Source organism: Aythya marila (assembly GCF_965140915.1).
Source record: "Aythya marila genome assembly, chromosome: 17".
Taxonomy (NCBI): Eukaryota; Metazoa; Chordata; class Aves; order Anseriformes; family Anatidae; genus Aythya; species Aythya marila.
This window is the reverse complement of record NC_139058.1, coordinates 250,748-278,364: the sequence shown is the minus strand read 5'-3', so window position 1 is coordinate 278,364 and position 27,617 is coordinate 250,748. Positions and strand designations below refer to the sequence as shown.

General features: G+C 37.7%; 2 protein-coding genes across 8 annotated transcripts; one reads left to right on the top strand and one right to left on the bottom strand.

Annotated features, from left to right (window-relative positions):
• Positions 1-48: 48 nt before the first annotated feature.
• On the bottom strand, positions 49-23,343 carry CHEK2 (checkpoint kinase 2). Of its 7 annotated transcripts, none has more exons than XM_082773932.1 (16): positions 22,919-23,342; positions 21,096-21,350; positions 20,427-20,551; positions 20,014-20,161; positions 19,108-19,198; positions 16,884-16,992; positions 15,009-15,062; positions 14,203-14,264; positions 13,597-13,696; positions 12,121-12,207; positions 10,938-11,101; positions 10,601-10,716; positions 9,114-9,199; positions 2,591-2,671; positions 1,879-1,970; positions 60-612 (listed from the first exon to the last, which is right to left on the bottom strand). In XM_082773932.1, exons 1-16 carry the CDS (start codon positions 23,133-23,135, stop codon positions 474-476), a joined length of 1,926 nt encoding a protein of 641 aa, XP_082630058.1. In that variant the 5' UTR covers positions 23,136-23,342; the 3' UTR covers positions 60-473. The 7 variants fall into 7 exon arrangements, 6 of the variants coding, with proteins under 6 accessions (XP_082630059.1, XP_082630058.1, XP_082630062.1 ...); XM_082773936.1 differs by lacking the exon at positions 22,919-23,342 and adding an exon at positions 22,302-22,767 and having other exon boundaries at positions 62-612; XM_082773935.1 differs by lacking the exon at positions 22,919-23,342 and adding an exon at positions 22,782-22,889 and having other exon boundaries at positions 66-612.
• Positions 23,208-26,877, top strand: HSCB (HscB mitochondrial iron-sulfur cluster cochaperone; the record flags this gene model as incomplete). The annotated part of the gene is made up of 5 exons (XM_082774395.1): positions 23,208-23,369; positions 23,817-23,906; positions 24,448-24,592; positions 25,440-25,487; positions 26,740-26,877. Coding segments are annotated over 5 exons (537 nt in total), but the record flags the coding sequence as incomplete, so codon positions are not given.
• Between the last annotated feature and the right edge of the window lie 740 nt (positions 26,878-27,617).

Here is a 27,617-nt window from a genome sequence, read left to right as displayed (position 1 = left end):
TTCACACAATTTCATGAAAAATGTAAGAGTCTGAAACTTCAAAGCTTTCTGCAGTAAAATGATGTCACATCGCCATAGGCTTAAAGGTTTGACTTCAAATGAGCAAGATGAAAATTAAGATTTCTTTGGAAAGCAGGTCTTAGGACCCAGGGAAAGGATCCAAGCAAAACAATTAAAAATAATAAAAATAATCTAACTAGTGGGATGGAATATATGGAGGAATCAATTTTAGAAATTTCAGATTTCTAGCTGAATACCGATTACAGTTAACTCACTGTGTAGAGTAGCTAGTGGATTATCTTCAGGCCTGTAATGATGCAGGTCTTCTTAAATTCATTGGTAGCCAAGTTCCAAATGTATTTGCCTTTACAATATACCAGACCCAGACCAAACATACTGAGTCCTTCAGAGCCATTTTACCTAGCAAATGGAACTATTCCCTTTTACTAGCAACAGTAAGTACCACAACACTTTCAGAATGTGCAATCAGTCATACATGTGCGGAAAGTTAATTCACTAGGAGACAGTTGAAACAAGAGAAGTGCATGTCTCTGTGCATCTGGATTGGATCCGATTGAATTTTCACCTGGATGCCCATGGGTGTTCCTCCACCTGCCTCATTAAGAAAAACAGAAGTGCACAAGAACTGCCATCTTACCATTAAAAATGACCAATAACAAATATCTCAAAAACACAAAATCTCTGCAATAGGCACAAAAGGGAAAACTCGCCTCATGAAAAATCTTAATTCATACTTGACAGTGTTTTATTTTGAAATGCATTAGGCTTTATTCTTTCCTAATCCATGTACATTAAATGCCTCTGATCATAAAACGCATGTTTTAGGACAAAGTTATTAAATTATTCCCTCATGAAATTAATGAGAGATTACTGAATTATATGATGAAATTATATGATTAAATTATTGAATTATATGATGAAATTAATATGATGAATAGTATAATGAAATTAATATCCTTTGTCAATAGGCACACAGTCTGAAACCTTTTTCACTTCATAGAAGAAAATTAAAAAATTTCTCTCTGTCCAATTCATTGTTCTTCTCTTGCAGGAACTTATCAAATAATATAAGGAAGATGGATATCATATGTCCTCTTATTCAGTCCATCTTAAGATAAATAAACATAATATACATTTTTCAAGAAACTGGGTAGCAAGTACATGCAGATGATAACCTTCACTTTGAAAGCCTAACAACCACTTCACAGAACAGAATGCTGTTGAATCTGTCAGCCCGGTATTTAGCTTTATCTAACTTCCAGAGACCCTCAATCTCCATCAGTAGTTTTACATCAAAACTGAGTAAGATATGACAAAATGAATCCCTAATGGTTTTCAGGACAGATACATGGAAAAAAAATGTTATAGCACATATAGTCATAGTAAGGAATACAATTATTCTACTTACAGTCCTTCTCATAGTGAATTTCTTATTTATAAGTTCCCTGAGAATTTTGTGGGCAGCATTTTGTATCAGGTAATACTATGGCTAAGGCAAAAACTCAGACTTATTATTCCTGTTTCATCTGTGAGGACTAAGCATTATCTTCACACCTAAGCTAGATATTTGAACAGAAGAATATAAGAGTATATGTAGTAATGAAACTAGCTTAAGTTTTTTCCTTACTTTGTTCAAGAAACATACAAATTTTTCTGATACATGCTTTCAATCAGATAGCTAGATGAACTGGAGATGACTGTGTAAATTCTCATGCACACACAGTAATCACTTCAGTCTTACAAAGTTACTTTTATTTATTAATTGCATTTTCAATAGTTATTCAATCAATAAGATTTCTTAAAAATAAAAATTCTGCTTTCCATAAAATAAAGCAATAGTTAAGTCACTTTTTTCACCTCATTTTCTGAAATGATGTAGAAGCAACAGCACGCTTAGATGAGATAGAATCATCTTCATTTTCATGCAGACGCTTTCTCGTTGTGGCCGACTAAAAGAAAAATGCAGCAGGATGGCTACATTAATCAGGTAAGACAGAGTCCGACTGTTGTATCTGCTACATAATTACAGATGCTGGATAAAATCTCCCTCCTGTAGCCAAAACAGCAGCAAGACTAAATGTTTCTCTACAATGATCTAATATGTGATCTTTCTCACATAAGACACTGACCTTATTCTATTTCCTGCCTCGACTGCCCCCAAGTTTACCTTTAACTACTATTTAAAACAATGCTAATTAATGTTTTGTAACAAATGTTACAATACCATTTCTAAGCTTTCGTTAACATGAGAATTTTTCTTTGAATATTAAATGTTCATAACTTGAATCCATCAAAATATAATGTTCATGTGTTTAACTTTAAATATACAAATAATCCTTTAAAGCTTAAGATACTGTTCTTTCAATTCAAAGTGTTTTGCCAAAGCACAAAAGTCAGTTCCTTCTATTCAGAAAGCAAGTGAGACAATTAGCAGACCACCACATAAAGTCAAAATGCACACTTCTGTAGTAAGTTCTCCATTTTTTCTGTTTTTCTTATTACAGATTACTTTCAAATCTAGTTTCTCTATGCATCAGGTATTAATCTTCAAATAATCTGTTGTACATACCATTTTTGATGTTTGCGGTGGATTCATAGTGGCACTTGTCTGAGCAAGTAGCTGTTGAAATGTATTCTTCATATTCTCATCCTGTGGAAAAAAATAAGCAGTAAACCTAAGTAATATATGGAATATTTAAGGTGGATCATCAATTAAGGGATGAATGAATAAGTAATGAAAACAAGGGAGTAACTTTTTTCCTCATCATTTAAAAATAATAATCATCATCATATAGTGCTAGGAGAAAGGATCTGTAATGACAGTCCCAGATTACTACAAAAACATTGCAACAGTGTTGTGTCAATTCCTCCAGTATTCTAAGCTTTCAGACAACAGTCCGATCAAAAGCAAGTGATGACTATCCTAAATTGAACACAAATGTGATATAGAATGAAGTAACACTAATTTTGCAGCAATTACATTATGTATGATCAGGACACTGGTCGTTTGAAACATCAGCTTTATTACCCAAGTAAAACTTGGAACGTGCAATTTCTAGAAAAGATGTTCTACCCAAGAGGAATTCTCAAGAATAAACACTCAAGGACCTTCAATAGTTACCATCAAACTTTGATCCAACCTCCCCTCCTCCCTCCCACTTCCCCAAAATAAACATCATCCTAACTTGCCCCAGAGTACCATTTTGAACAGGTGGTTTACATACAGTGCTGGTAAGAAAAAAAATAGTTCTGTAGTTCTACAAAGAAGTAGTTTCCCTTAGTAACTACTTAGCTAATACTAGTCAAGCTAAAACTGAACATACAATGTCATTCAATGAAGTGTAACAACACAGAAAGAACAGAATGTACAGGCTAGGAGTTTGTGCAGGTAATTTACTAGTCAGCCTTATCAAAAGAGGCTTTTATCAGGACTTGAGACCTTGCTTTCCCCGAAACCAAGTTCCTTGCTCTTGAAAAACAAGAATTTTGCCTATAGTCTTACATGCTGTTCTCATGACAATTTCCCTTTCTAACTTAGTATTTTCATTTCCACTAGCTTAGCATCATCGGTATTTTGGATTTGGGTAGTTTTTAACCACATCTGAACCTCCACTCCTCCAAAAAAAAGTTGTATACACTAAGAGAAGAACCAGCTAAAATACCCATAATAAAACAACAACTTTCAAACAAAATGTTACATTAGAAGCACTCCACTGTCACATCTACCCTAAGTCCATATAACATATTAAACATTGCAAATGGAAAGTTTCACTTTTAAAAATCAAAATTATTATTGTCAACTGTTATATTATTCATAGAGCATACATATTGCTACACCATTCCCTATTGTGACAAGTTCACTAGACAATACAGTTTATTTACCAGAAGTGGTAAACCAGCAGCTGCTGTTTGGGGAGGGCAAGTGGGAGATGCACTTGGAGCGAAGTAGACTCAGGGATGTCATTAGTCTCATTTGTGCATGAACAGGTCTGACTGCAGAAGCATTAAGGGGAAGAAAGGGCAGCATGAGGTAAAGAAGGCTAGCACAAATCATTTCTTAAGTTAGTTTAGCAGAAAGTCAGATGTATTTAAAGAGGAAAAGGCAGCACATAGATTCATTCTGGTTCAGCAGCCAGTGACCAGAGGTGTTCTTAGTCTGTGTTGGGCAACCTCAGGGAAACAGGAAATCGGTGAAAAAAAAAAAAAAAAAAAAAAAAAAAAAAGACTTATTTGACATTGTATACTCCCTGTTCTAAAAATAAAGTCTCATTCTCTGGTTTCAGCAATTTCTCCAGCAGGAATTTTATTGGAATGGTTACTATGGATTACCTGCAAACCCTAAATCAGACTTCCAAAGCTGAATCAGGTCTTGAAACCTTTCCTGGGACTAAATGAAGTAAGCTGCTCATAGTCATTTAATACAGATCATTTCCTGTGGCTGAGCTTTTGAACAGTGACTGTAGGTTCACCAGCTGAACAACTGATCTGGAACCAAAAACAGACATTTATTCTAAATAGCTGACTGAAGATAAAAGGTGTTATAACTTTGTCCCATTATGACAGCAAAGACTGGGGAACTCAAAGAGAAGTGGATGGGATGTTCACTGGTAGAGGCACAATTAGAAATAAGGAACAACTAGCTTCTAAGGGTTTCAAAAATTTTAACCATTTTTTGGGTGGAAGGCAAGAGGGGAGGTGGATTCTTATTCTAGTCTATGGAGTATTGCAATATCTCCTTTTTTGGTTCAATTACATTCTTGAGCAGTACAGAAAGGTTTTGATGTGAACATCCAATTTATTCTACACCGAATCTGGACTTGTCTATTTTCAGTGTCACGTTTCAACTGTGGCTACCTCTGAGTTGATAGGCAAGATATTTTTTTCACTTACACAACAAACACCTGAGCTTTTCTTCAGCAAACAACCAAAATAATCTTTAACCTTTCACAAGATTGCAGTAACACAGAGGCAGACACAGCAATTAATTGATTGTATGCCTTTGAAATATGTTTTATTAAGAAGTACCTACTTGGTTGACATGGACTTCAGTGAAGTTATAGCTGGAACCTCAGATGACTCATGTAAATACAGGTAAGATATATCCACTGAATAGTACTCAGGTTTAAGTGGCCCACTAAGTTTTAAAGTTTTAGGTTTAAATGAAGAATGGAGTAAACAGCACAGGTATTAAAACACTAATTTGAAAACAGTACTGGTTTAAATAGAGCTGTAGAAATGATGTTTTGTTTTGAGAACATGCATGCTTATCACAGAAACACAGAGTTGAAGGCGTTGGAAGGGACAAAGATCATTGGGTCCAACCCATGGGTCCAAGTTATAATATCTGAAAAATTCTCTAGTGGACCCCAAATCACTAGAGGCTAATATGCATTAGCTGCACACAGAGCATGAATCTTGTGGATTTTTTTCATACTTCATAAGACAATACTTACAGACAACGCAAGAGGGAGTGGGGAGCCAGTAGCTCCTTCTTACTAATCGCAGTAACAGGATGTAAGCAGCTTTTTTGGTGGTAGTATTCAAGGTGTGTGATATGTAGAACTGAACATATTGGATGTTGGCCTTCCAAGCAGGCAGTGTACATTACCTATAAATAACTGATAGTAGGGGATCATGAAGGGAAACAGCTTAAAGAATGGCATTTGAATGCTGGATGACAATTGGATTTGTGGGTATGATGTCTTATAAAATTTTTTGTCCTGTCTTCAAAAATCAAACATAGCAGTAAGAGCTGCCCCTAAAGGGAATATATAGTCAAGATACTAAGTTTATATATCTCAGTCTTAACTCGTCAAAATCGCTATCATATTTCCCCTTTCCCATTATGCGTATCAGTGATTCTTAAAATAAGCATAGCATTGTTTAACAATAACCTACCCTGCTCAGAATCATAATCAAAATGTAAGAACCTACAGTCGATTAACCCACTGTAGAAGTTACACACAAAATTACAGTAGTAAAATCCAGGAATGACAAGAACTATTTCCTGATGCCCAGCAGTAAAATTAGGACAAGTTAATGACTTTCAAACATTTGTCAAACAATTGCATTTTCTGTCTCAGTAAACTGCCAGCTGTTGATTTCTGAGCAATACTGCCTTGCTTCTACCCTGTTTCTTTTGCTCTTTACCTAAGCATCTGTAACTAGCCACTGTTCCCAATGGAGGAATATGAATGGCATTATGCACAGAATAAGTAAGCAGAACATGTTGGCTCAGTTATAGACTAGGTGACTTTCTTCAGCCTCCTTAAACAAAATCATCCAAGAAAGCTCATAGGCCCAGTGGTCTCCTCCGGGGTGCCAAAATTAGCAAGAAACTAAAGACCACCTTTCACAAACTTAACTAGACTACAACAGGAGGCAGAGCAAGCATCACCTCCTCCTCAGAGAGTTCCCAAACCAGTGACATTCATTCATGATCATCGTAGTATGAACAGAGTCCTGGATGCCTGCCAGAAAAACTCTGCAATGTTCTGCACTTGAGACAAGGATCTCTGTTCTGCACAGAGACAAGGATCCACAAAAACAAGATGAGGAGGTTGGACTGTTACAATGTTCAAAGGAGGAGATCCTTCCTATCAGAACCACTATCAGACTTGGTCTCTAAAAAAAAGCTGCATCTTGATTCTCATACATTAAAGAGAAATGTCTCAGAACAGATGTAGAAGCTGCCAGTTATATTAAAAGAAAGTGTTCAGCAGAATACTCCATGTGTTTCTTTGTTTTTTTGCACAGTTAGCTCTGCAGGGAATAAAAGTCTGAAAGCACAGCCTAGCTACACGTGCAGACTAGGCTTCATTTTAAAATGAAAAATTGCAAAGATACAGGATTTTCCATTAAATTCAGAGCAGGCCATGGAGGAAAACAAAGGATGTTGAAGCAGAATCAGACTATGGACAGGATTAGTTTAGTACCAGTGTCCTTCAACAAAAAGAGAAGCCTGTCAACCTCTGCTGCAGAGCTGGCACCACAACCTCCAGCAAAAGCCATCTGGCTGATGGGAAAGAATTACTGGCAGAGAAGTTGACATTAAATAGCACAAGAGACTTGCAACTCACTGGATGTCATGGCACGCAAGGAATACTTGTACTTATTACTTGTGTTCAACTGTTGATCTAAGTGTTGACCCTGACAGATGTTAGTAAGCTCCAGCTATTCCAAGGTGTTCCTGACCACAGACCATGAGGAGCTCATTGTTAGTATTTACCATGAGGACCACTGAGATCTGATTCTCTGAACATCAAAATCTGTTTCTTTTTTTTTTTTCCCTACAAAGGAAACACAACTGTTTTGATGGTAAGGCCAGAGATGACAAGACTGGAGGAGTCCTGACATGCTTCTTAGCTAAAGGTGATAGGCTGGAACAGGACCTAGTTTACCTTGATGAAAGAGCTGAGTATTTACAATGCCCATAAAACAGGATCCAGAGTCAAGCACCCATGGGATAGCAAATACATAAACAAAGAAATGCCGCCTTCTAGCTGGACAGGTGGACAAATTCTATGTAGAATCTGAGTCTGTCTCCCTTACCTGAATACAGGTTACTATCAACTATGAAATATTACAGATTTAGTCTGGGAGAATCATATTAGTCAGCATTGTCCTAAGCTGCGTTGAACTATCCTTTACTATAGGGTGATGTAATAAAGATCATGAGACCACAAATCTTTTTTCTCTACAACTTCTTGAGGCTGCTGCCAAGGGTCCTAGCACGGGTAGTGATAACACATTCTAGCAAGGTTTGGGCTGCATTAGGAGGTAAACATACTGCTCAAAAATACCCTCAGCCTGTGCAGAGACAACATACAAACTCACAGGAGCTACATTGCTGTTAGTTAAGCTACAAAGATGATGCAGTATTCAAATAATAAAGAGAAAAGAAAGCAGACATAAAACTAAGTATAGTGTGTTCACTTTGGAGAAGACAGTAATTCATTTTTCTCTGGCTGAAGTGTATGGAAAGATAAAAACTTATATATGGGTAACTTGTGACAAGGTGGAGGGCAAAGGAGAAGTCAAATTAAAAGGGAAATTAAGTTTAAGGTGGGAGAAGGCACTGAACACCATCAAGCAAAGCTACAAGACTAGGAATAGCAGCAACAACAGTTGAAAAGGAACACAGAACTACAAGACTTGAGAAAGCATACCATGCTATAAAAGCAGCAATAGGAGGGGGTTAAGAGCTAACAAAGGCTTTGCCAGGGACAGCAGCCAAGAAAACAAGCACAGCGAAAGACTGAAGGGGAGCTAGCTGCCATTGCAAGAAGAAAGAAAAAAAAAAGAGAACAGGAAGAGAGGAAAATCTTTGTGGTGCAGAGAGCATTTGTTGAGAGAGCAAAGAAGCAAATGTGCTCTGTACACTGCAAAAAAGTCTTACAGCAAGACATACAGCAAGGTACTGCATGATCACCTTGCTTACAGCTGATAAACACTGCAGCAGTCTGTTCAAGATGCTCACTCTGGTTTGAAGTTGTTCAACTGGCAATTTGTGGCTATGGTATCTGGGCTAATGTCATCCTACAAGCTGGGATCTGATGGCTCCTCTTCCTACATGTCATTCACAATGCCAGTGAAACAGAATTCACAGACAAACAGCCTTTTCTTCCCCTCTTCTCTGTCTGAAAGTAGGCAGCAGAATCCCTCTGGTCTTAATACAGCCTGCAGAAACAGTATAGTCAGCTGGCCCGCAGGCAGCAGTGCCTGCCCATAAGAAGCACAAAGTGACAGTTGCTCCTCTGCTGGCTACTGTCAGGGACAGCCTACAGTCAGGTGGAATGAAGCTCTAACTTAAGGTAACAGTTCTTATTCCCAAGAAGCTACAGAACTGAAGTTCTTATTGCCCATCACTGTATCCCTGTTATGGTATTTGCCTAAGACACAGGATCAGGTATGCATAGATCTCTGGTGACCAGGGTAGTCACAGTTTGCCTGCTTCCTTAAAGAAGCAAATTACACAGTATTAACAAAACCTCATAAAATTCAGGCTATTGAACTGCCTTTGAATTTACATCAAGGAGTTATCCCTGGAACAAGCCAGCCTTGCTGTACTTTGGTTAAGAGTCTATTCCTACCTGAAGCCAAGGATGGTCTAAGGCTTCCTCTATTGTAGCACGTTTGCTCGGATCCACTACTAACAGCTTCTTCACAAGATCTAGAGCTAAGATGAAAAAAAAACAACCAAACAAACAAAAAAAAAAACAGTTGATATACAATCAGTAAATTCATTATCTGAAAATAACTTACACAAGATGCATGCTCCAAAACTACGTGCAGCAGCATGTTTAATAACACTTGATAGCTGTGCCCAAAAGACTGGCTAAGGAGATCACTTTTCTTCTTTCTATGCCCAGAGAGCACTGAGGACTAACCATTTTTCCTTTACATGCACAGGATTCAACACATATACCAAATTGTCAAAATTACTCGTACATTTACTGAACATGTCCAGCATTTATGTTCTGTGCATGCATAGGTAGATCAGCACTTTCCTAAATATGGACATGCAAAAATAGCTTAAATTTAGTTTCCTGTTACCAGAGAAATAACAACAGTTTATGGTGTCTTGGAAAGCAGATCATCCATCTGAGATGAGAAAAAAGAGACAAGATGTATGCATGTATGCTCAACTTGATCATATAAACTTTACTGTCTTCTGAAACTGCTTAATAAACACTGTGAAAAATAGAGTACTTAAGTCATATTGAATGACTCCTAATCTTCCATAAAGGAATTTTGGCAAGATTTACTTTTCATTGTATCTGATTATTCTGTTACATGCATAATTGGGACTACATAATTTCCATTCCCATATATGTCTGACATATTATTGAATACGCTTCAGGTAATTTAGGAAGCAGTTATATTTGGCAAGTTTATTAGAAATAGAATGATCATACCAGTTATGAGAAACTCTTCTGCATACACGAAGTGGTACTTAAGGCAAATAGTGCAATTATTTTGTGCATATTAAAATGTCCTGAAGAAAAACATGCAGATAGTAACCACCATTTTAGCTTATTGTGCAAAAAATAATAATAATAAAAAAAAAGGCAGACTACTTAGTTTAGAGTGGACCAAATAGTTGACTACACAATTGTGACTGATACTTGATGGTCCTAGTCTTTGCACTCCAGGCTTAAAATTCCACTTAGTTTTTCTCTTTTGGAATTCTAATTCATACATACCCCTTAAATTCCTATTATTTTTGGTTCAACACTTGAAGAATCTTTGAGGTAAAGATCTGTTGACCAGCTTGATAAAGTTAGAAAAGTGAAAAAAAAATGAAAAACAGACCTATGTGCTTAAAACTTCTATATTTTTGGAGTTAATAATGCTAAATATTACTACAAAAGGTACTGGTGGGTAGCATCTCTTCAAGGAAAATGTAATTGTTTGTTGTAATGGTCCAACTTTGAAAAAAAATGTATTAAGAGCCTACTTAACAAATTTAAATATATCAACATGCAACATATCACAGAGGTGAAAAGAAGTTCAAAGAAAACAAAAAAATATGGCAAAAGAGCTAGATATTCTGCTACCTATTGTAATGGAGTCATACCCATGCCTGATACATGTTTCCATTCTTTTGAAATGAATGTATATTCTCCACGAGTGATTTGATCTTTCAGAGATAGTTGAGTGTTTTGCTCATTAAATGGTGGATATCCACACAAGCTATATAAAAAAAAAAGAAAATAAATTAAATAACACAGTTTTTGTCACAGTGAATGCAAAACTAGTCACACATTTTAAAACATCCGCTATCACAGTGTCTTCTACGTGTATACATTTTTAAACACACTTTCACTTCCTACTAAATATACTGAAGTTACCAAGTCTTGAGCCATGTATGTCACTGACTGCCCAATGAATGTAGCATCTCTGCAATATCTTACCATACAAAAAGAATAACTCCTAAGCTCCAGCAGTCCACAGCTCGGCTGTATCCAGCAGTCCCAAGTGAATTTAGAACCTCAGGAGCAAGATACGTGGGAGTACCACATAATGTTTTCATAAGAGAAGTTTCTCCAAGAATCTTGGATTGTCCAAAATCTGTAATCTTGTATTTAGAAACAGTAACACCACATATTAGGATCGATTGTACTAGAACATACCATATTGTCAGTATACAGCAGGAGGTAACATTAAAGAATATCATGAAAAGGGTAGTTGAAACAAATGGCTTTATAGAATCATCTAGGGTGGAAAAGGCCTTCAAGATCACCTAGTCTATCAGCTTGACCTACTAAGTCCCATCACTAAGCCATACCGCAATCTCACTGGATTGTTCCTGATCCATACAAAAAATATGGCAAAGCCAATTCTCTTATTTTCTCCAAAATAATTCTCCATTATTTTGATATCCATGTATGATCCAGTGGTGTAACTTCACTGACTACAGGAAAAGCTCACTATAAAATACAGGCAAACTGTAACTGTGTTCTCTAAGACTGCAGTTGCCGGTTCTTAGTCACTTGCAGCAGCTCTTGTTTTCTCAAGCATTAAGTTTCCTCTTTTCAAAGCACAGTTCCAGCACAACTGCAAACAAAATTTACCCCAAACATTACTAAAATGTCAGTTAACAACAATTGAGAAGATGAGTAGGGAGAAATATAGAAGAGGATCAGACTTCACCCTAGCAAAAAGCATTCTCAAATGTGGATGTTAATGGGCAATCTGAGAACAGAAGTATTTTCACTTATTAGATGACGCTACTTGAGGACTAAGCATTTCAACAAGAAAATCTGCTCAATGCTTTATATGAAAAATATATTTCCTTCAAAAAACAGCCTGGATATTTGTGGAAATGCTGTCTGAAATTCATATTTATTATTTTTAACAATGTAGCCACATTTAAAGTTGTACTCAATTAAGTGCTGTACAAGGTATTAAGCATAAAATTTCCCAGTTGTTCTTAGATATATGGATTGAACTATCCACAAGAGTAAAATTAAGCATATGAAGAGCATGAAAGTTTTAGGTTACTTCACAGCTTGTATGAGTAATTATAGTTTTTCTGAGTTACATTGTGAGAAAGAGTACTTCTCCTTGAGCAACTACAAATTTAAGTTCCCTTACCTTTATCAGACATGTCTCTTCAGAAGATGAAAGTAACACATTCTCTGGCTTTAGATCTCGGTGTATAATTCCATTGTCATGAAGATACTAGATATATGTTGATACATTTTTAAAACGTAAGCTTTCCAATTTTTCAAATAGCAGTGGCAGGATAAGTGAAATAATTGTTAAGAGACATGTACACATTTAAACCTACACAACTCATGACTTTTTAAAAGCCAAAAAAAGCAACTTAGAAACAATTATGCTTCAATTGTCAATCCACATGCAAGCAGTGTGCGTAAAACTGAAAAGCTGTTAAATCCTTCCCACTCACAGAAAAGCTATACTTCTTTCCTCATGGCAGTAAAACAAGAGAACTAATGACAGGCAAAATTCTGTGTTGCAGAAATTCTGGTTTTCCATCTCTCTCTTCCTTCTCTTAGTCATTATTATTGCACAATCATATTCTCATAAATTCAAGTCCACATTTTGGTCTGCAAAGACAATTAAGATATCCATGCTACAACAACCCTTACAATTTTGAGTAATAGTAGGCAAATTTAACAAACACCTTAATTGTCAAAGAGCTGAAGGCTGAAAAAGAGTTCAAAAACTTGGTGATACAACTAGGAAAAATGAATAAGGAGGTGATATAAAGCTGAAGTTAGGTTAAATTACAAAGAATTTTGAAAAAAGTTGCTTCCTTGAGACAAATGCAGAATTGCTTTCTTATCTGTAGTTTTGAAGCCTACATGCAAAGTCTACTATCTAGTTTTCTACTGGCTCTAAATCTGAGAACAAACTTCTCGTTTCATTAGGAGAGCATTTGATGGCAAGCAAGAATTAAAGTTCAGTCATAAAAGACATATTATGATACAACGAAATCTGTGCTAAAGCTAGAAACAACTAGTAGTTCAAAATATGTGCTAGTGAAGTCTTTGCATTTACATTGAAGGGATGTATAAAGTAACGATACCACTTTTATTACATGACCTGCTATCCCAAAAGCGGAGACGTACACCAGCCTTCTGATCATTTTCATGGCCCTCCTCTAAATTCATGAATTTAGAAGCTTATGTAGCAACTCAATATTTAGTCTTTGAAAATCTATTATATAGAATTAATTTGTTGTCTGCTGAACCACAATGCTCATTCAGGAGTTCATAGTAAGCATTTAAGCACTATTTTTTGCACTGCACTGATGAGTCTTTGCCCATACACTGTGAGAAATCTAACATGATAATCCTGCCATTAGTGTGCACAGCATGTATTACTGCTTTAATCCCTGTTTTGTGTTTGCTTGTTTTTAAATAAGTAAAAGAGTTTAAACCTATTTGGCTGTATTAAGGTACAGAATCTCATTAAACTAACATATTAAGAGTACTGTGTTGATTAATTGTGCAGGTTTCAGAAGTGACAAATGACAGAAATAATCATCTGACTGACATGCAAATGCATAACCATATTTTTCTTGGTAGAATTCATATTATGTACCTTCACAGCCAGTAGCATCTGATAAAAATACAACTTGCAGGTAGCTTCTTTCATCTTGATTGGCCTTGACACTCTGTCATATAATTCTCCTCCTTCCATCCTAAAACAGATGTCAACAAAATGTCAATATATTACTTCCAAAAGATTAATGTTAGGAGCAGGATTCTTGTTAGACAAGAATGAGACCAAAATAATTTCATTTGGCTATTTTGGCTACAAAGAAAAAATATATTTTAGTTCTGAAAATGAATGAGCAATGCCCTAAACACAGTAAGTACATTGCTGACTAAGGCCTAATCTTCTGAGTCTTCACTACTAAGAGTTCTAAGATTTTTTGATCTACCTCCTAATTATGAGCTCAAAATCAAAGCAGCAGCAATCCACAATAGCAGCAGAGTGGGTTACTATCCAAGGCACTAAGTGCTTTCAAAATATAAAAGGATCCTCTCCTGGTTATCCTAGTTTCTGATTTTAGGAGGTTTCAGATAACAGAACAGAATGGAAGGGGACAACAACAATAACAAAACACAATAAATCCAGAACTATTTATGCTCTTTTTGGTTATGAAAAACATGTCATGCATTTAGTTTCACACTAGTTACTTACAATTCCAAAACAATGTAGTAATCCTCTGCTTCAAAGAAGTTTTTGATCTTGATTAAGCAAGGCTAATAAAAAACAAAAACAAAAACACAGAAGTAGAACCACTTGTAAAAACTAACTTTATTAACAGTGTATCATCTTAAATTTCCTATTTTAATATAATTTCAACCATGCTAGTTAAATTAACACTTATGTAACTGACTAATGCATCAGGCTTTGGCAAACACTTGAATTCAAGTCTGTTGTCTTCTCCCCTATACCTGTACATATAAAAACATCCAATTCTTGTCATGACTACATGTACAACTCAGCAAGCATCTTTCCATAACCCCGATATTTTCTTTATATGGGATAGTTCATTAATCTATGCAAGCTTTCTCTTTAACTAAAGGTAAGGAAAATCCTGGTTTTGGGGAAGGGCTGTGGGGCAAAATAAAGAGGGGAAAGTGGATAAAAATTCAAAAACTTGCCAGTGGAATCTGATCTTTATATTTGGTTATCTAACGATATTTACAAAACCTGAATCAAGGAAAGATTTCTTCTACAACTATGGTTCAGGTTGAAACCTCCTCTGTGAAATTTCTTCCCAAATTTATGTCTGTTACTCAAGTTTTTAAAACCTTGTATCTGTTAAGACATAGCATACTTAAAAGAAGGGAAAAAAAGTGTTTATTTACTGCAGTAATTATACGCATCCCTTTGTATATTTCCTAACACATAAAATTGATCTTTAATTACTACACTAGGTCAGTGAAGCACAGAAGCACAGTACACAGCAAAAAGGAGTAAAAATGTACAGTAATACTCACATGATCTATTTTCTTCAATATTTCAATTTCTGTGTTGATATTAAAAGCTGGGTTCTATTAAAAAAATCAAACATCAAAGAGTAGCACAGCAATATTCTGGGATAAAACACTTCAGAAATGAGAGACAGTACCAGAAAAGCCATCATTTCATTTTCCTTGCAATTTTAATGAATATAACATACAATCTTTTTCAAAAACTGATTAGGTGCCTTCTGTGAATTAACTGAATAGACTGCTTTTATTATTTGTAGAAAGATATTGCTCTGGACATGTCATTTCACTGCAGGTTAGAAATCTTCACCTAATTTCCAACCTAAAAATTTTGGCCAGCATATTGCAATACTGTCCTTTTAACAGCTTCCCTCCCTCTAAGATGCTTCCCATGTGGGCTACCCCTAAAACTAAATGCTACTCAAACTTAGTCTTTAGCAAGAAAAAAATAAACAGAATCTTTTAATCTCTCTGTGTGGCTTAGGCTCAACTCATGAAAGCAACCCAGCAGGCTTTTTTATTCTTCTTCCAAACCAGATCAATAGTTTTTGAATACACATTACCAAATCTGTATACATTACAGATGCAGTCCTATCTCTGTTTTGTACAATGACATTTCTTAGCAAACATAACTCATAACAGCATATCTTAAACTTTGTTTAAAATGTTCCAAAATTACATTTTGCAATTTTCAATCAGATTAACGTCATAAATTCATCTGAAAATAACTCTACTTCTTCATATGAACCAACACAGATGTAGATGATAGAAATTGTCACTGATCTTGTATTTAATCTTGCACTACTAAACATTATCTAACTCCCACTACTCCAGCATACAGAAGTTTCTGTTCTTCATACATGATACTGCAATCTTCCTTTCTGTCAGCGTAGATCGAGTCAGTGGCAAAGAGCCGAATTACCATATTCCCACTATTCGTGGCATCATTTGTACATCTCCAAACTTAGTAGTAAGGAAGACTAACCTCAAGACAAATCCTCTGAACTTCCATCAGTAACTTCTCTTCCATTCTGTAATTCTGCTCCTAGTAAAGCCTCATAGCACCCTTTCCTCAGCAAGACACCCTCCCATCTTAGTATTTTTGTCCTTGCAGAAGTATTTTCCAAATTAAGTAGTAGTTTCCTTTACTGCACCCTATGAAATGCTTTGTCAGTTTGAACAGATTCCGTGTATTGTATCTGTACACTCTTTTCTCAAAGAAATTCATAAGGTTACTCCAACCTATTTTAACTTATGTAAGTTGTGCAGCTGTGGGTTTATTAAACTTTTCCAATCACTTTCAACCTCTATTTGTATTTTTTTCTTAAAAGTTCATCTTATACCCCTTACATAAAATTAACATTAGAGTAATAGATTTGAAGTTGCTCGGATCTCTCTCTCATGTTAGAGTACAGCCACTTGGCTTGTTCTTAAGTCTCAGGCTTCTGCTGTGACTAGACACATTAAAAGCCTTTCCCAAAAGGCTTCATACAATTTTATTGAAGAGTGTTATGATGGAATATGCAACAAAATTAGCAGAGCTTATAAATCTTTGGTCAGACTGCACTAACAATGTAACTTTCTGGTATATTTTGGGACATACACCCCACGGGACTCCCCCCTACACACACACTTTGTGATACCACATTAACAAGCAGTCCTGAAATACTGAAATGTGGTCAAAGAATAAGAACAAGTATTTTCTAGGGTACTGTATATATTCTGTAAGATCAAAAGACATTTGGAAATTATACACAGAAGACGTTAAGTCAGAAAATCCTCTAATTGAAGAGAGGATTCAGAGAGAGGGAGTCAGAGAGAAAGGTTACCAAGTATTCCAAGCCCACTGCAAGATGGCCAAAAGACAGAAAAATAAATACTTACTGCCTCTCTAATACCACTTGCCATAAACTTCCGTTTATTGATTATCTTTACTGCAACTTTGTTACAAGTGCTCTTCTCAAATGCCAGTTTGACTTCTCCACAGGCACCACTACCATGAAAGCACAGCTATGTTAATCCTTACAAATACAATTCAAAACTGACATAAGTATAGACAAATGAAATGAAGGCATTTGCCTAAAGAAGGCTACACACAATTGGAGGCTGTTACTTTCCAACTTTCTGAATATTACAGGTTGTCCAAAACTATCTCAGAAAGCATTCAATAGTTAAGAAGTGTATTTAAGGAGTGAGTGATGTCAAGGGTCCTATTCAAAAACACGGGAGTAAATACATACAGCAAATGATCTGTTTGTACAAAGGGTACCAATGGATATCAAACAGAAGCTGTGACAGCATTTCCCCCACACAAATGTAGAACTTAATGAGAGTTCTCTCCAAACAGGACTGCACAAATGTGAAAAACAGGTACTTTTTATTTTTAATAAGCAGCAGTTTTATCACTGAAATAAATCCTTGTATTTTGCACTCAGATTTGTTTCTGCTTAACTGTTCTCTTATAAATTCTTCACCAGTGGCCAAAACAAAGATTTGTCAACATCTAAAATAGCCTCTCCTTTTTCCTGAAAATAGCCTTTGTCATTAGCCTGAAGACTCCAACAGTGATGTTGTATAAGGCTATATTTGGACATAAAGCTCTTTCTCCTACTTCCTATTACTGATAACATGAATACACAAATTAAAAAACTTGCTAACAATCTACAAACTTGATTCTCTTCTAAAGAAAAACTTGGGTTTCACGATTACTAGCAGGTTGTAAACCCAAGCCAACTAGAGGAATAAAGCCAAAATCCCCATTTAAGCTGTTGTATAGAACAGGTTTACGCAGATGTTATCATACTTTTCTTTTTATTATTATTTGAAACTTGTTTAATTGTTTAACAGATGAAACAGAGCTATAATCCAGTGAAAGGATTTTGCTTTTATGGTCTAAATTTGAAAGAATAGTGTGCTATAATCGGGGAAGAAATAAAGGAACAGTTTATCACATTTCAAATTTATTGTCGCTACTGCTACTTGGCCTTTAACGAAATAATTCCTTCTACTTCTACCAATGATGTTAAATATAAAACCAAAGGTAATTTTGTAGAATTTTTGAAAGAACTAAATTTAAGAAATGCTGTACATCAAAGCAAACAGTAGATAAAGCAAGAGACATAACAGAATATTTTAATATAGTGCTTTAAAGTAACTATTAAGATGCTCATCATTAACACTTGTTATTCCAGTATTCTTCTGAAAAAACTTCACACTAAAAATCAAAGTTTTCAGATCCCAGTTTCCTCCTTTTAAATGTAAATATATGTAAATATTATTGCATGTAAAAAAAATAGACACAGTTATAAGACAGAAAAAAACGTTACTTTGAAGTCTTGAGCAATTAGTTCAGTAATTACATAATCAACTGCTTTAAAGCATCTTCTATTTCTGAACACACAAGCACAAATACTGCATTCATCTGCATTTTCAGTACTCTGGTATTAATAAATGCAGTGTGCCACAAAGTGTTTTAGGCTGAATCTGTTTCAGAGAGACACCTTACCTCTGGGGTAAACAAAGTATGTTCTAAGTATCAGCTTTAGAGCATTCACATAAAGTGAAGCAATTAAGGAAATATACTGGTTCATGGTCTTTCTTAACTTACACACCAGTTGTTAATCAACAAAATACTTTTAACTGCAGCCAGAAAAGCATTTGTCTGTAGGATCAAGTCTCACTGATTCACAGCAGTTAAAATGTTTCCTGCCAAAGAGATTCTCAGTTAGATATTTGTGCTATATTTTAAGTGGTATAAAGGGGCAAGAACAAAAGAATAGGATGCTTCATTTTCATTAAAACTCCACAATAGTAATTAAACCACTTATCACAAGCTATTAGTTTGGTCCCAGATATCCTCGTACTGACCCCAGGAATCTCAGTTAAATCAAAGCATTTCAATTCTTATCAAATTGATTTGCTGCATGTAACAGTCAAAATATAAAAACATCAGGAACGGTACCTGATGACTCTTATGTAAAACACTTTGAATATTTGTAGGATTGTAAAAACTAAAACAGCAGCTCAGTTAACATTGCTAATAATTCTAGCACAAGGTATTGAAAACAGTAACAAAATTAGCACTTCATATTGCTGAAAAGATGCTTACCTTCCCAAAGTCTTTGACATGATATATTTCTCTCTGAATTCTCTAGGAAACACCAACTGATCATCCACCATAAGATCAGAAAATACAAACACTAGGAAGATGAGTGGAGATCATTTTCCTGTTATTAACTTCAAAATAGTTATAATGAATAACTATACTTTCTGAGCTTTTATAGTCAACAACATAACTAAGCAAATGCTGCCTGCTAGAAGCAAAACAAATATTAAAAGATTAGACAATTAAAAATATATATGAAAAAAGTCAACTGATTCTACAAATTACACGAGCAATGGGTTAAACAAGGTGCTGTCATTACTGGAAAATGGTATCTTTGGTATAAGCTTCACAACACTGCTTAATCAATTAACACAACATTTAAGGACAAAATAGCCAACCATGTCAGCTTCAGTGAAGGCTTTTTGTTAAGAAAGCAAAAGCAAAGAAACAAGCCCTAAACCCTCCTAATTTTTAAGAGTTTTGTTTTGTTTAAATTATTATTATTATTACTTACAAATATCTTACTATACACAATCTTGTAATTCCCTGTTTTTTCCTTTCTTTCCTTGAATAGTTTATTTCCCCTCCCTCCCGCAACACACACAGAGCTACTGAAGGAGTTACAAAAATAGAAAAACAACTATAAAAGTTTATACTCTGGTAAGGTGGTTCCTTATGCAGCTTCTTTTATTTATTTATTTTTTTTTACTTTTATTTTTTTTTAGGATTGAGGTGGATATGGAGAATTTTATGCAAGTACAGAAACATCATAGCTATGTTCTCAGCTGTTATTTTAGCTGTACAGTATTCACAAAGAAGTTCAACTTGCAAAGAATATATTCAAATTATTGTAGAAAGGACCTCTTGATCAACACAGGAAGAATCTACATGTTTTACAGTATATTTTACCCTTATTAGTCTGAATAGACAGTGCAATTTCAGAGTTGTGAGTCAATGGAAGTCTCCTCCCTTTTCCAATGAGCTCTCTATTAATGAAAGTTCCATTTGCACTGTGATCTTCAATATAGGCAACATAGGATTTTTTTGGACCCATTTCCTATGAGAGAAAAAAATCAGGTAGGTAACAAAAGGAAAAAAAAAAGAACTTTATAGTAATGACATGACAGACTGTAGAAATTTACTATTGTTGGCTCAGAAAATCAGACTAAGGTTATTTCATAAACCTGGTAATGGAGCATTGCCAAGTGTCCTATTAAAGCAATCCACATTGAAGGTATGTAAATTTTGATTTCATTAGGAGCCCTGCCAAAGTCAATCCCTGCTAACATGAAGAAAGACAATTAAACCTTTTTAGCACCTACCCTAAAAATTCGGAAGTGCTTCTTGCTATAGTTTTGGTAGAATCCAGTCTCGGACAATCCTAGCTTTGAAAAACTATAATCACAGCTTTTGTCTCTTCCAAACCAGTATTCATCATTCACGCAATCTGCAGAGAAAGGGTATGCAAATTGGAGAGAGAACACAGAATTGCAGTAAGTTACTAACTATGGCACTATAGAATCATGTCAAACACTACTAAGGAGGATAACAAAGACAGGTTTCTTCAAGTTTACTTGTCTTAATTCAGACAAAACACTATGTACTGTCAATACCTTACATTTTGCCACAGTGTAATTTTATTCTCTGTATTAACAGTATAGTTTTCCATTCACCTTCATCAATACCTAGAGACTTATATGATGTATAAACAAAAACTATGAAATGGAAAAATTAAGCAAGTAGCAAAGAACATGAGTACTCCAGAATTCCTCTAAAATCTCCTACAAGTCTATGAAAACTGTGTATCTAGGTACTCAATGTAAACTTTGGGATGTAGCATGGAACACAGAATTACTGCAGAAGTTGCACACTTGTACTTAAATCTGGTTGTACATGATCTGAAGATGACACTGCTCCCTACCAAGCTGCTCGTAACTTTTTTTTTAAGGTGCTACAAACAAACTGGGAGATGCATTGTAGTAGTTACGTACCACAATTGCTGAAACCTTTTCCAAGTGCAAAGAGTCGACCCCAAGGCTGAGGAACAACCTCTTCAGGTTCCTGATCCTCAGGAATTGATGGAAGCTCTTGAGTGGGAACGGTGTCCAAAGAACTGAGGGTCCCAGAACTTGAGGATGACTGGCTAGCACTCTGTGATGCACTAGAAGAGGAACTGGTACCACTCTGTGACTGTTGGGCACCTTGAGACTGCGGCACTTCATTTCCAGTCTCTCGAGACATGTTGGCTTCAAAGAGAACATTTAAAAACCACTTACTACAGCAAAGTAATATTGACAAACTTTCATATACGGTCCCATTATCATACAAATCTATTTCCAGTCTTCAAATAAGACTCTCAACCAAAGCTTGCATGTGTGTTTGCATATATTTAAATATCCCCCAAAATGTGTAATGACTTTTTGTTTTAAAAAAGTATGTAGTGCTCCCTCTACCGGTTCTAAAGCAAGTTAAATCTTATTCCCAGATTTTCACTAAGGGTCTTCAGAACTCACTTGATTTCACAAATACTTGGGCAACAGTCTCTGACAAAGCACTCCTCAACAAAGCAGTAACCATTACAGTTCCCCAAACACAGGAAAAAAAAAATGAAAAGGAAAAACTAACTATAAAGCAAAAGTAGTTGACGTGGAAGGCACTCAGCAGACTTATCCCACAGGCAAGCCTATCTGGTGTCTTGGCTGAGTATTCCTTTAATATAGGTTATAACTTACAAGCTTTCACACCTGTCTTTCAAACAGGTTCTATTCGTGATTTTATTCACCGAACAGTCACACCTATGCATAATGTATGGAATGTTTATGTACAAAACTCTGTCAGACTGCACACCCCTAGAAGCTGCTGTTAGAGACAGCAATGGCATCTCCCTGCCCTGCTACCATTGGAATTTAGAGTGGCAGGTTGCCTTCCTCCCCACTGAGGAAGCACAACTCGCCAGCCCATTTGCCTTTAGCCAGCTTTCTCCAACAGCATCCATTTAATTGCACAAAGGGGCCATTACACTGCCCGCTAATCTTCCCAAAGGATGCTTCCATCATCTGAGGTCATTTGTGCTAACCCGTCAGCTTGCTGTCTCAGTGTATTAGCGTATCTTGGGGTTTATTTGTTCGTTTACTTTTAAGCTGGTTGCCATCCAGCTTCACGCGTAATTCAGCTAGCACACAAAGCAGCCTCCTCACCGACGCGCTACAACACCGTCCTGGCTGCTTTTGCATACACGTTCCAGCGCTCGGACGCAGAGGCAAGGCCCGCAGCCTCGAGCACACGCAGCCCGCTCCCGGCAGCGCGCTGCTGCTGCGCCGAACGCCCCTCGGCGGCTTCACCGGAGGGCGGCCGAGCCAGCGGGCAGGAGCGAGCCGGAGCCGGAGCCGGGCAGCAGCGGCCGCCTCGCGGGGCCCGGGACGCTCCGGCGCCAGGCGGAGCCCGCGGGACGCGGCCCAGCAGCCGCCGCGCAGCGCCGAAGCCGCTCCCGTCAGCGCCTGCACCCCTCTCGACCCCCTCCCCGCCGCACCGGAGGCAAGGCCGGGCCGGGCGCCGCGGAGCCCCCGGAAGCCAAGAAAGGCGAGGGCGGGGGGCGGCCGCCGGCCCCGAGGCCGCGCTCCGGCGGCCCCGCGCGAGCGCCGCAGCCCCGCTAGCGCGGCCGAGGGTCCCGCACGAACCTCCCGGGAAGGGCGAGGGCGGCGGCCGGGGCCGGGCCGCGCCCGGGGCCGCACTCCCGAGTGGCGCAGCCCGCGCCGCGCGACCTCCCCGCTGCCCGGCCCAGCGCGCGCGCGTCCCGCCGGCGCTCGCTACGAACCGGGCCAATGGGGGCCCGGCCGGGCGCGCGGGGCTGCTGGGAGCTGTAGTCTGCAGGGATGCAGGCGGCGCTGCGGCAGCATCTCGGCGGGGCGCGGTGGGCGCTCCGCGTTTCCGAGGCGGCCCTGCGGCCTCGCTGCGTCGGGCCGGCCTCTCCCCCGGCCCCGCGCTGTTGGAGCTGCGGCGGTCCCGTCCCTGGCGCCGCGGGACTGCCTCATTTCTGCCCCGGCTGCCGGGCCCTGCAGCCGCCGGGGCCCCGGCCTGACCTCTTCCGCCTCATGGACTGGTGAGTGCCGGCGGGGCGGCCGGGGGCGCAGCCGGCCGCGGGCCTCACGCCGCCTTCTGTCGCCCGCAGTGACCGCTCCTTCCGCCTCGACGTGCAGCGGCTGCAGCGGCGCTTTCGGAGCCTGCAGCGCGCCCTTCACCCTGACCGCTTCGGCCAGAGGCCGCCGGTGAGTGCCCGGCGGGCCTCGTCTCGTCGCGTCGCCCGCCTCAGCGCCGGCCGCCCTCAGCCCCCGCGCCCCGTTCCCCGCTCAGCGCTGCGGCGGGGCTTGGCGGCACGGCTCGCCGGGCCCTGCGGGAAGGAACGCCAGCCGTGTGCCTGGGGACTTCTAGGTTTAGTTCCTGAGGAACTTAGAAGAGGCTTCTGCTCACGGACTTGTTGTGGAGGATGATGAGAAGGTGCTGCTGAGGTTCTTGTGATCTTCGTTATGTGATGCGACAAAGCTTACAACTCCAGATAGTTTTCTCCCCGTTCTTTTTAGTTCTGTTAAAAATCAACTTTCCATTTTACGTTCGTTTGTTACGGGAATGTTGTTTCTATGCAGGCGACAAAGGGTAATCTATTTTGCCCCTTCTTACTAATTTGTTAATAAGCGTTATTTATCTTCCATTTGCAGAAAGAACAGCACTACTCAGAGCAACACTCTTCTTTGGTTAACAAGGCCTATCAAACCCTCCTGAATCCTCTCAGCCGCGGCCTCTATCTAGTAAGGAGTCCACTACACCCATTATCAATGGTCCATAGTCCATTATCAATGCACCTATAACAAGTCGTAGTGGTAATGCAATGAATCAATTTTGTAAAATTCCTGTGATACTATCATTCACATGCTAATTTGTGTTCCCCTGAAGAAGAAACAGGATTACCATGGATTTAAAAAAAGCTTGTCTGAAAGTTAATCATCCTTCCCGCTATTTTAACACATTAGCGATCATAAAAACCTCATTCCCTGCTTCTGCCATGCTTATTTGTTACCTGCTTCCTGGTTGTTACCTGCTTTGGCCTTTGGCAGCTTTTGTTATATTTTCCTGCTTTAGTTAACTGCTGATTTTTATGGACCACCTATGGAGTGTTTTTTAAGACTTAAGATTTTAAGGCTGACCTGGCTTTACGCAGATTTCATGGAATAAGCTTAAAAACCAGAAATTTATCGATAAGAAGCCTTGCTAAAAGACTTAATATTCAAGAAAATCTTTCACACTGAAATAAATTTGAGAATGTTTCTAAATTCCCCTTTTCTCCACCAGCTGGAGCTGAATGGAGTAGAACCAGCACAAGAGACAGACTGTGATGCAGATTCAGAGTTTCTCACGGAAATCATGGAAATCAATGAGAAATTAGCAGAGTCTAAAAATGAGGATAGCCTTGAAGAAACTGAAACTTTAATTAAAGGTAGGTTGAGATCTGACAGTTCTGTACAGAATGAATTTATAATCCTGTATCTTGTGTAATATGGAAGTGTCTGAAGATTCTTAAGTTATTCAGTTTATTTTAGTACCCTTGTCATTAAATTATTCTAAGTCTCGAACTGACTTGCTGTAAGAGCTTTTATTTTTCCCCAAATAAAAATGTCTTTACCAATTTATGCCACTTAAAATCAAATCTGGCTCAGGAAAATCTAAATAACAGTACCTATTCTGATGACAAAATAGGTATATTTATTGACTATAAAAAGAAACTTCTCATTCAACCTCCACCAGATCAGGGCAAGTAGATTGCTCTAAAGGAAAGAACCACTCAAAATAAAGTTTATTAAAATACCTGACTGCACACATGAAATAATTTATTAATTTATTCAGGTATTTTATTATTTTCATCTTCTTCAACTTAGCAAACATTATATTGATTATTGTTTTTATACGAACAACTTCCTTGTTTATATTGTTGATAACCAAGACATTGGGTTTCTTGCTATGTTTAATTCTTTACAATAACAAGAGCATGCCAAAAGCAACAAGAATTACTAGAATAAAAACTAAGTAGAAAAGAAGCAATTTAATAGTAGGTAGATTTCTGGGAAGCTAGTGAACACATTGAGTGAGGCATTGCTGTCTGTAAACCTGTCTAAATAAAGGAGTACCTTTGAAATGATAATAAAAATAATCGCCAGCAATAATATGGGAAGCCTTCTCGTCTCCCAGAAGACTATGATACTAGTAATTGTTTCCCACCACAGCCAGAATGCATTGGTATTAAATATACTGAGTATGTAACAAAATCTGAATAATTTGTTTTACAGTAAAACGAGAAGAATTGACCAAAGAGGTGACCGCAGCTTTTGAAAGAGGTAGCTATTTTAATCAAGTATTTAGTCGCCATATATATGTTATGAATGCTTAAGAAAAGCCATGTTCTCCTTTTTCATTTTCTGAACTACTGAACAGAAATACTGTATAAACAATTGTTCCTGTTTGATGTTTAAAAATAGATGCTTCTAAGCTTGACCTTTTGATTCAGGAAACTCAGGACCTCACATTTGTATTTGAACTTTTTTTTTTAGTTTCAGTTAATTCCATTCACATCAAAATGACCACTTTAAACAGGAGCACAGTCATTAAGAATTTTTGTTTGTTTGTTTCTCCTAATACTGGGAAGGACAGACTTTTCTCATTCAAATTTATGGCCTATTTGATGTTTCAAACTTGAGTTTGGGGAGATCTTGTTCTGCGGACTTGAAGCTGTCAACAAAATAGTCAATGCTTTTCTTTGCAGTGGAAGTCTGGAGTGCCTACCACTGAAGCCATATAGCAAGACAGGATGCAATGCCCCATTTAGTCTAAGGTATTAGGGCCTTCCTCCACAGTAATCAACGTAACTTTATTCCACAACCAATTAACGGGCAGGAGCTTGAATCATTTCAGACAACACTTTTACACTGGGAAGACCACTTTTTATTTTTCTCCTCAGTCTCAGAGTTCTTTTACTGTTGGTTTATGTAGTGTGTGCTGCAATTGTAAAACATCAAATGAAAAGTAGTAGCAGCTAGGCCTGCACGTGAGGAATTATAACTTTATAATATGCCATTCTTTGTACTGTGAGATTTAAGGACTTCATCTGTTCTTGTTAGTAGGTGATAAACCATCTTTCCCCTCCAATTACTTGCTCTGTTAAGAAACAATTGTTTCAGTATCAGTTTGGAATTGCCCTTGTCTGTATCAGAGTGCTATGAATCTTGCATTTTTCAGTGATGGTAGTTGGTCTAACTATATGCGTTCCCCCATTCTCGAAATGTCTGTATGGTCTTTATACTTAAAATTCCTCAGTGGCTACACCAATACTATAGCCACTTTACAGAAAAGTCACATTTCCTTTCTCAATTGTATATTTTTACATGTTTTGTGGAACACCTCAATTAAGGTGTTCCAAAACCTTTGAAGATGGAAATAACAGACACCATGTTTTTAATAGTATATGGGTTCCCAGAGCTTTTGCAGTTCTTAGTTCTGAAACAATTGCTGTCAATGAAATCTTGAGATCCATTTTGAAAATGAAAACTCAGTCCTCCCTCTGTAAATTAGTAATTTTTTATTTCATTTCAGATGATCTTCAAGAAGCTAAGAAGCTTCTAGCCAAAATGAAATATTTTGCAAACTTAGAGGATAAACTAAAGAACAAGAAGATGCCTTCCTGATACTGCCTCCTTTATCATTAAGAGTTAATGTTATTTTCAATTAAACATCTGATTTAGTAACCAAAATCAGAAAAATGGTGTTCGCCTCCTACATTTTTCTTAGTTTTAATGCTGAGAGAAGGAAGACAGAAGAAACTCAGCGCTTACCGTAGCACTTATCTAAGTACAGATGGAAGCAGGAAATGTTTACAGCCAGAAAAGTGGTAACGAGTAAGTTAACAGTACTGTTCTAGCAGAGTTACAGGTATAGAAATGATTTTCAGAGAGACACACATAAAAACAGTATGCAATTAAGATTTCTTTTGATTACTAAAATGTGAAGAGTTTATTTTAAGTTGAGGAAAAGTCCTTCATGAAATAACGAAGATTAAACAGAACGCTCATTCAGCAGGCCCTTCAAGCTCTCTTAGTCTCATTGTATGTGTTCTATCCAACCATCTTGGAAAAATCTTCAAGGGTGAAAAATACATATATATATTTAAATCATCTGTCCTCTTTTCTACTCCGTGCTTTTTGTGTTGTTGAACTTAATCTGCCAGGAAATTACCTTAAAAAATTAGAAGGGGTTTTACCCTGCTGCACAACTTAAAATGTTAAATTTTCCCTCTATGCTGGGGAGGGGAGAGGGGGAAACAAAAATCAAAAACCCACTCAAGTGCCAGAAACTTTTATTATTACCTTTTAAGAAACAAACCTTTGGAATAAACATCATTACTAAAGATAATACAAGAAAAATTCACATAGGTGCTGTCCTGCCTTTACTTCTTTGATATAGAATGCCTGTGT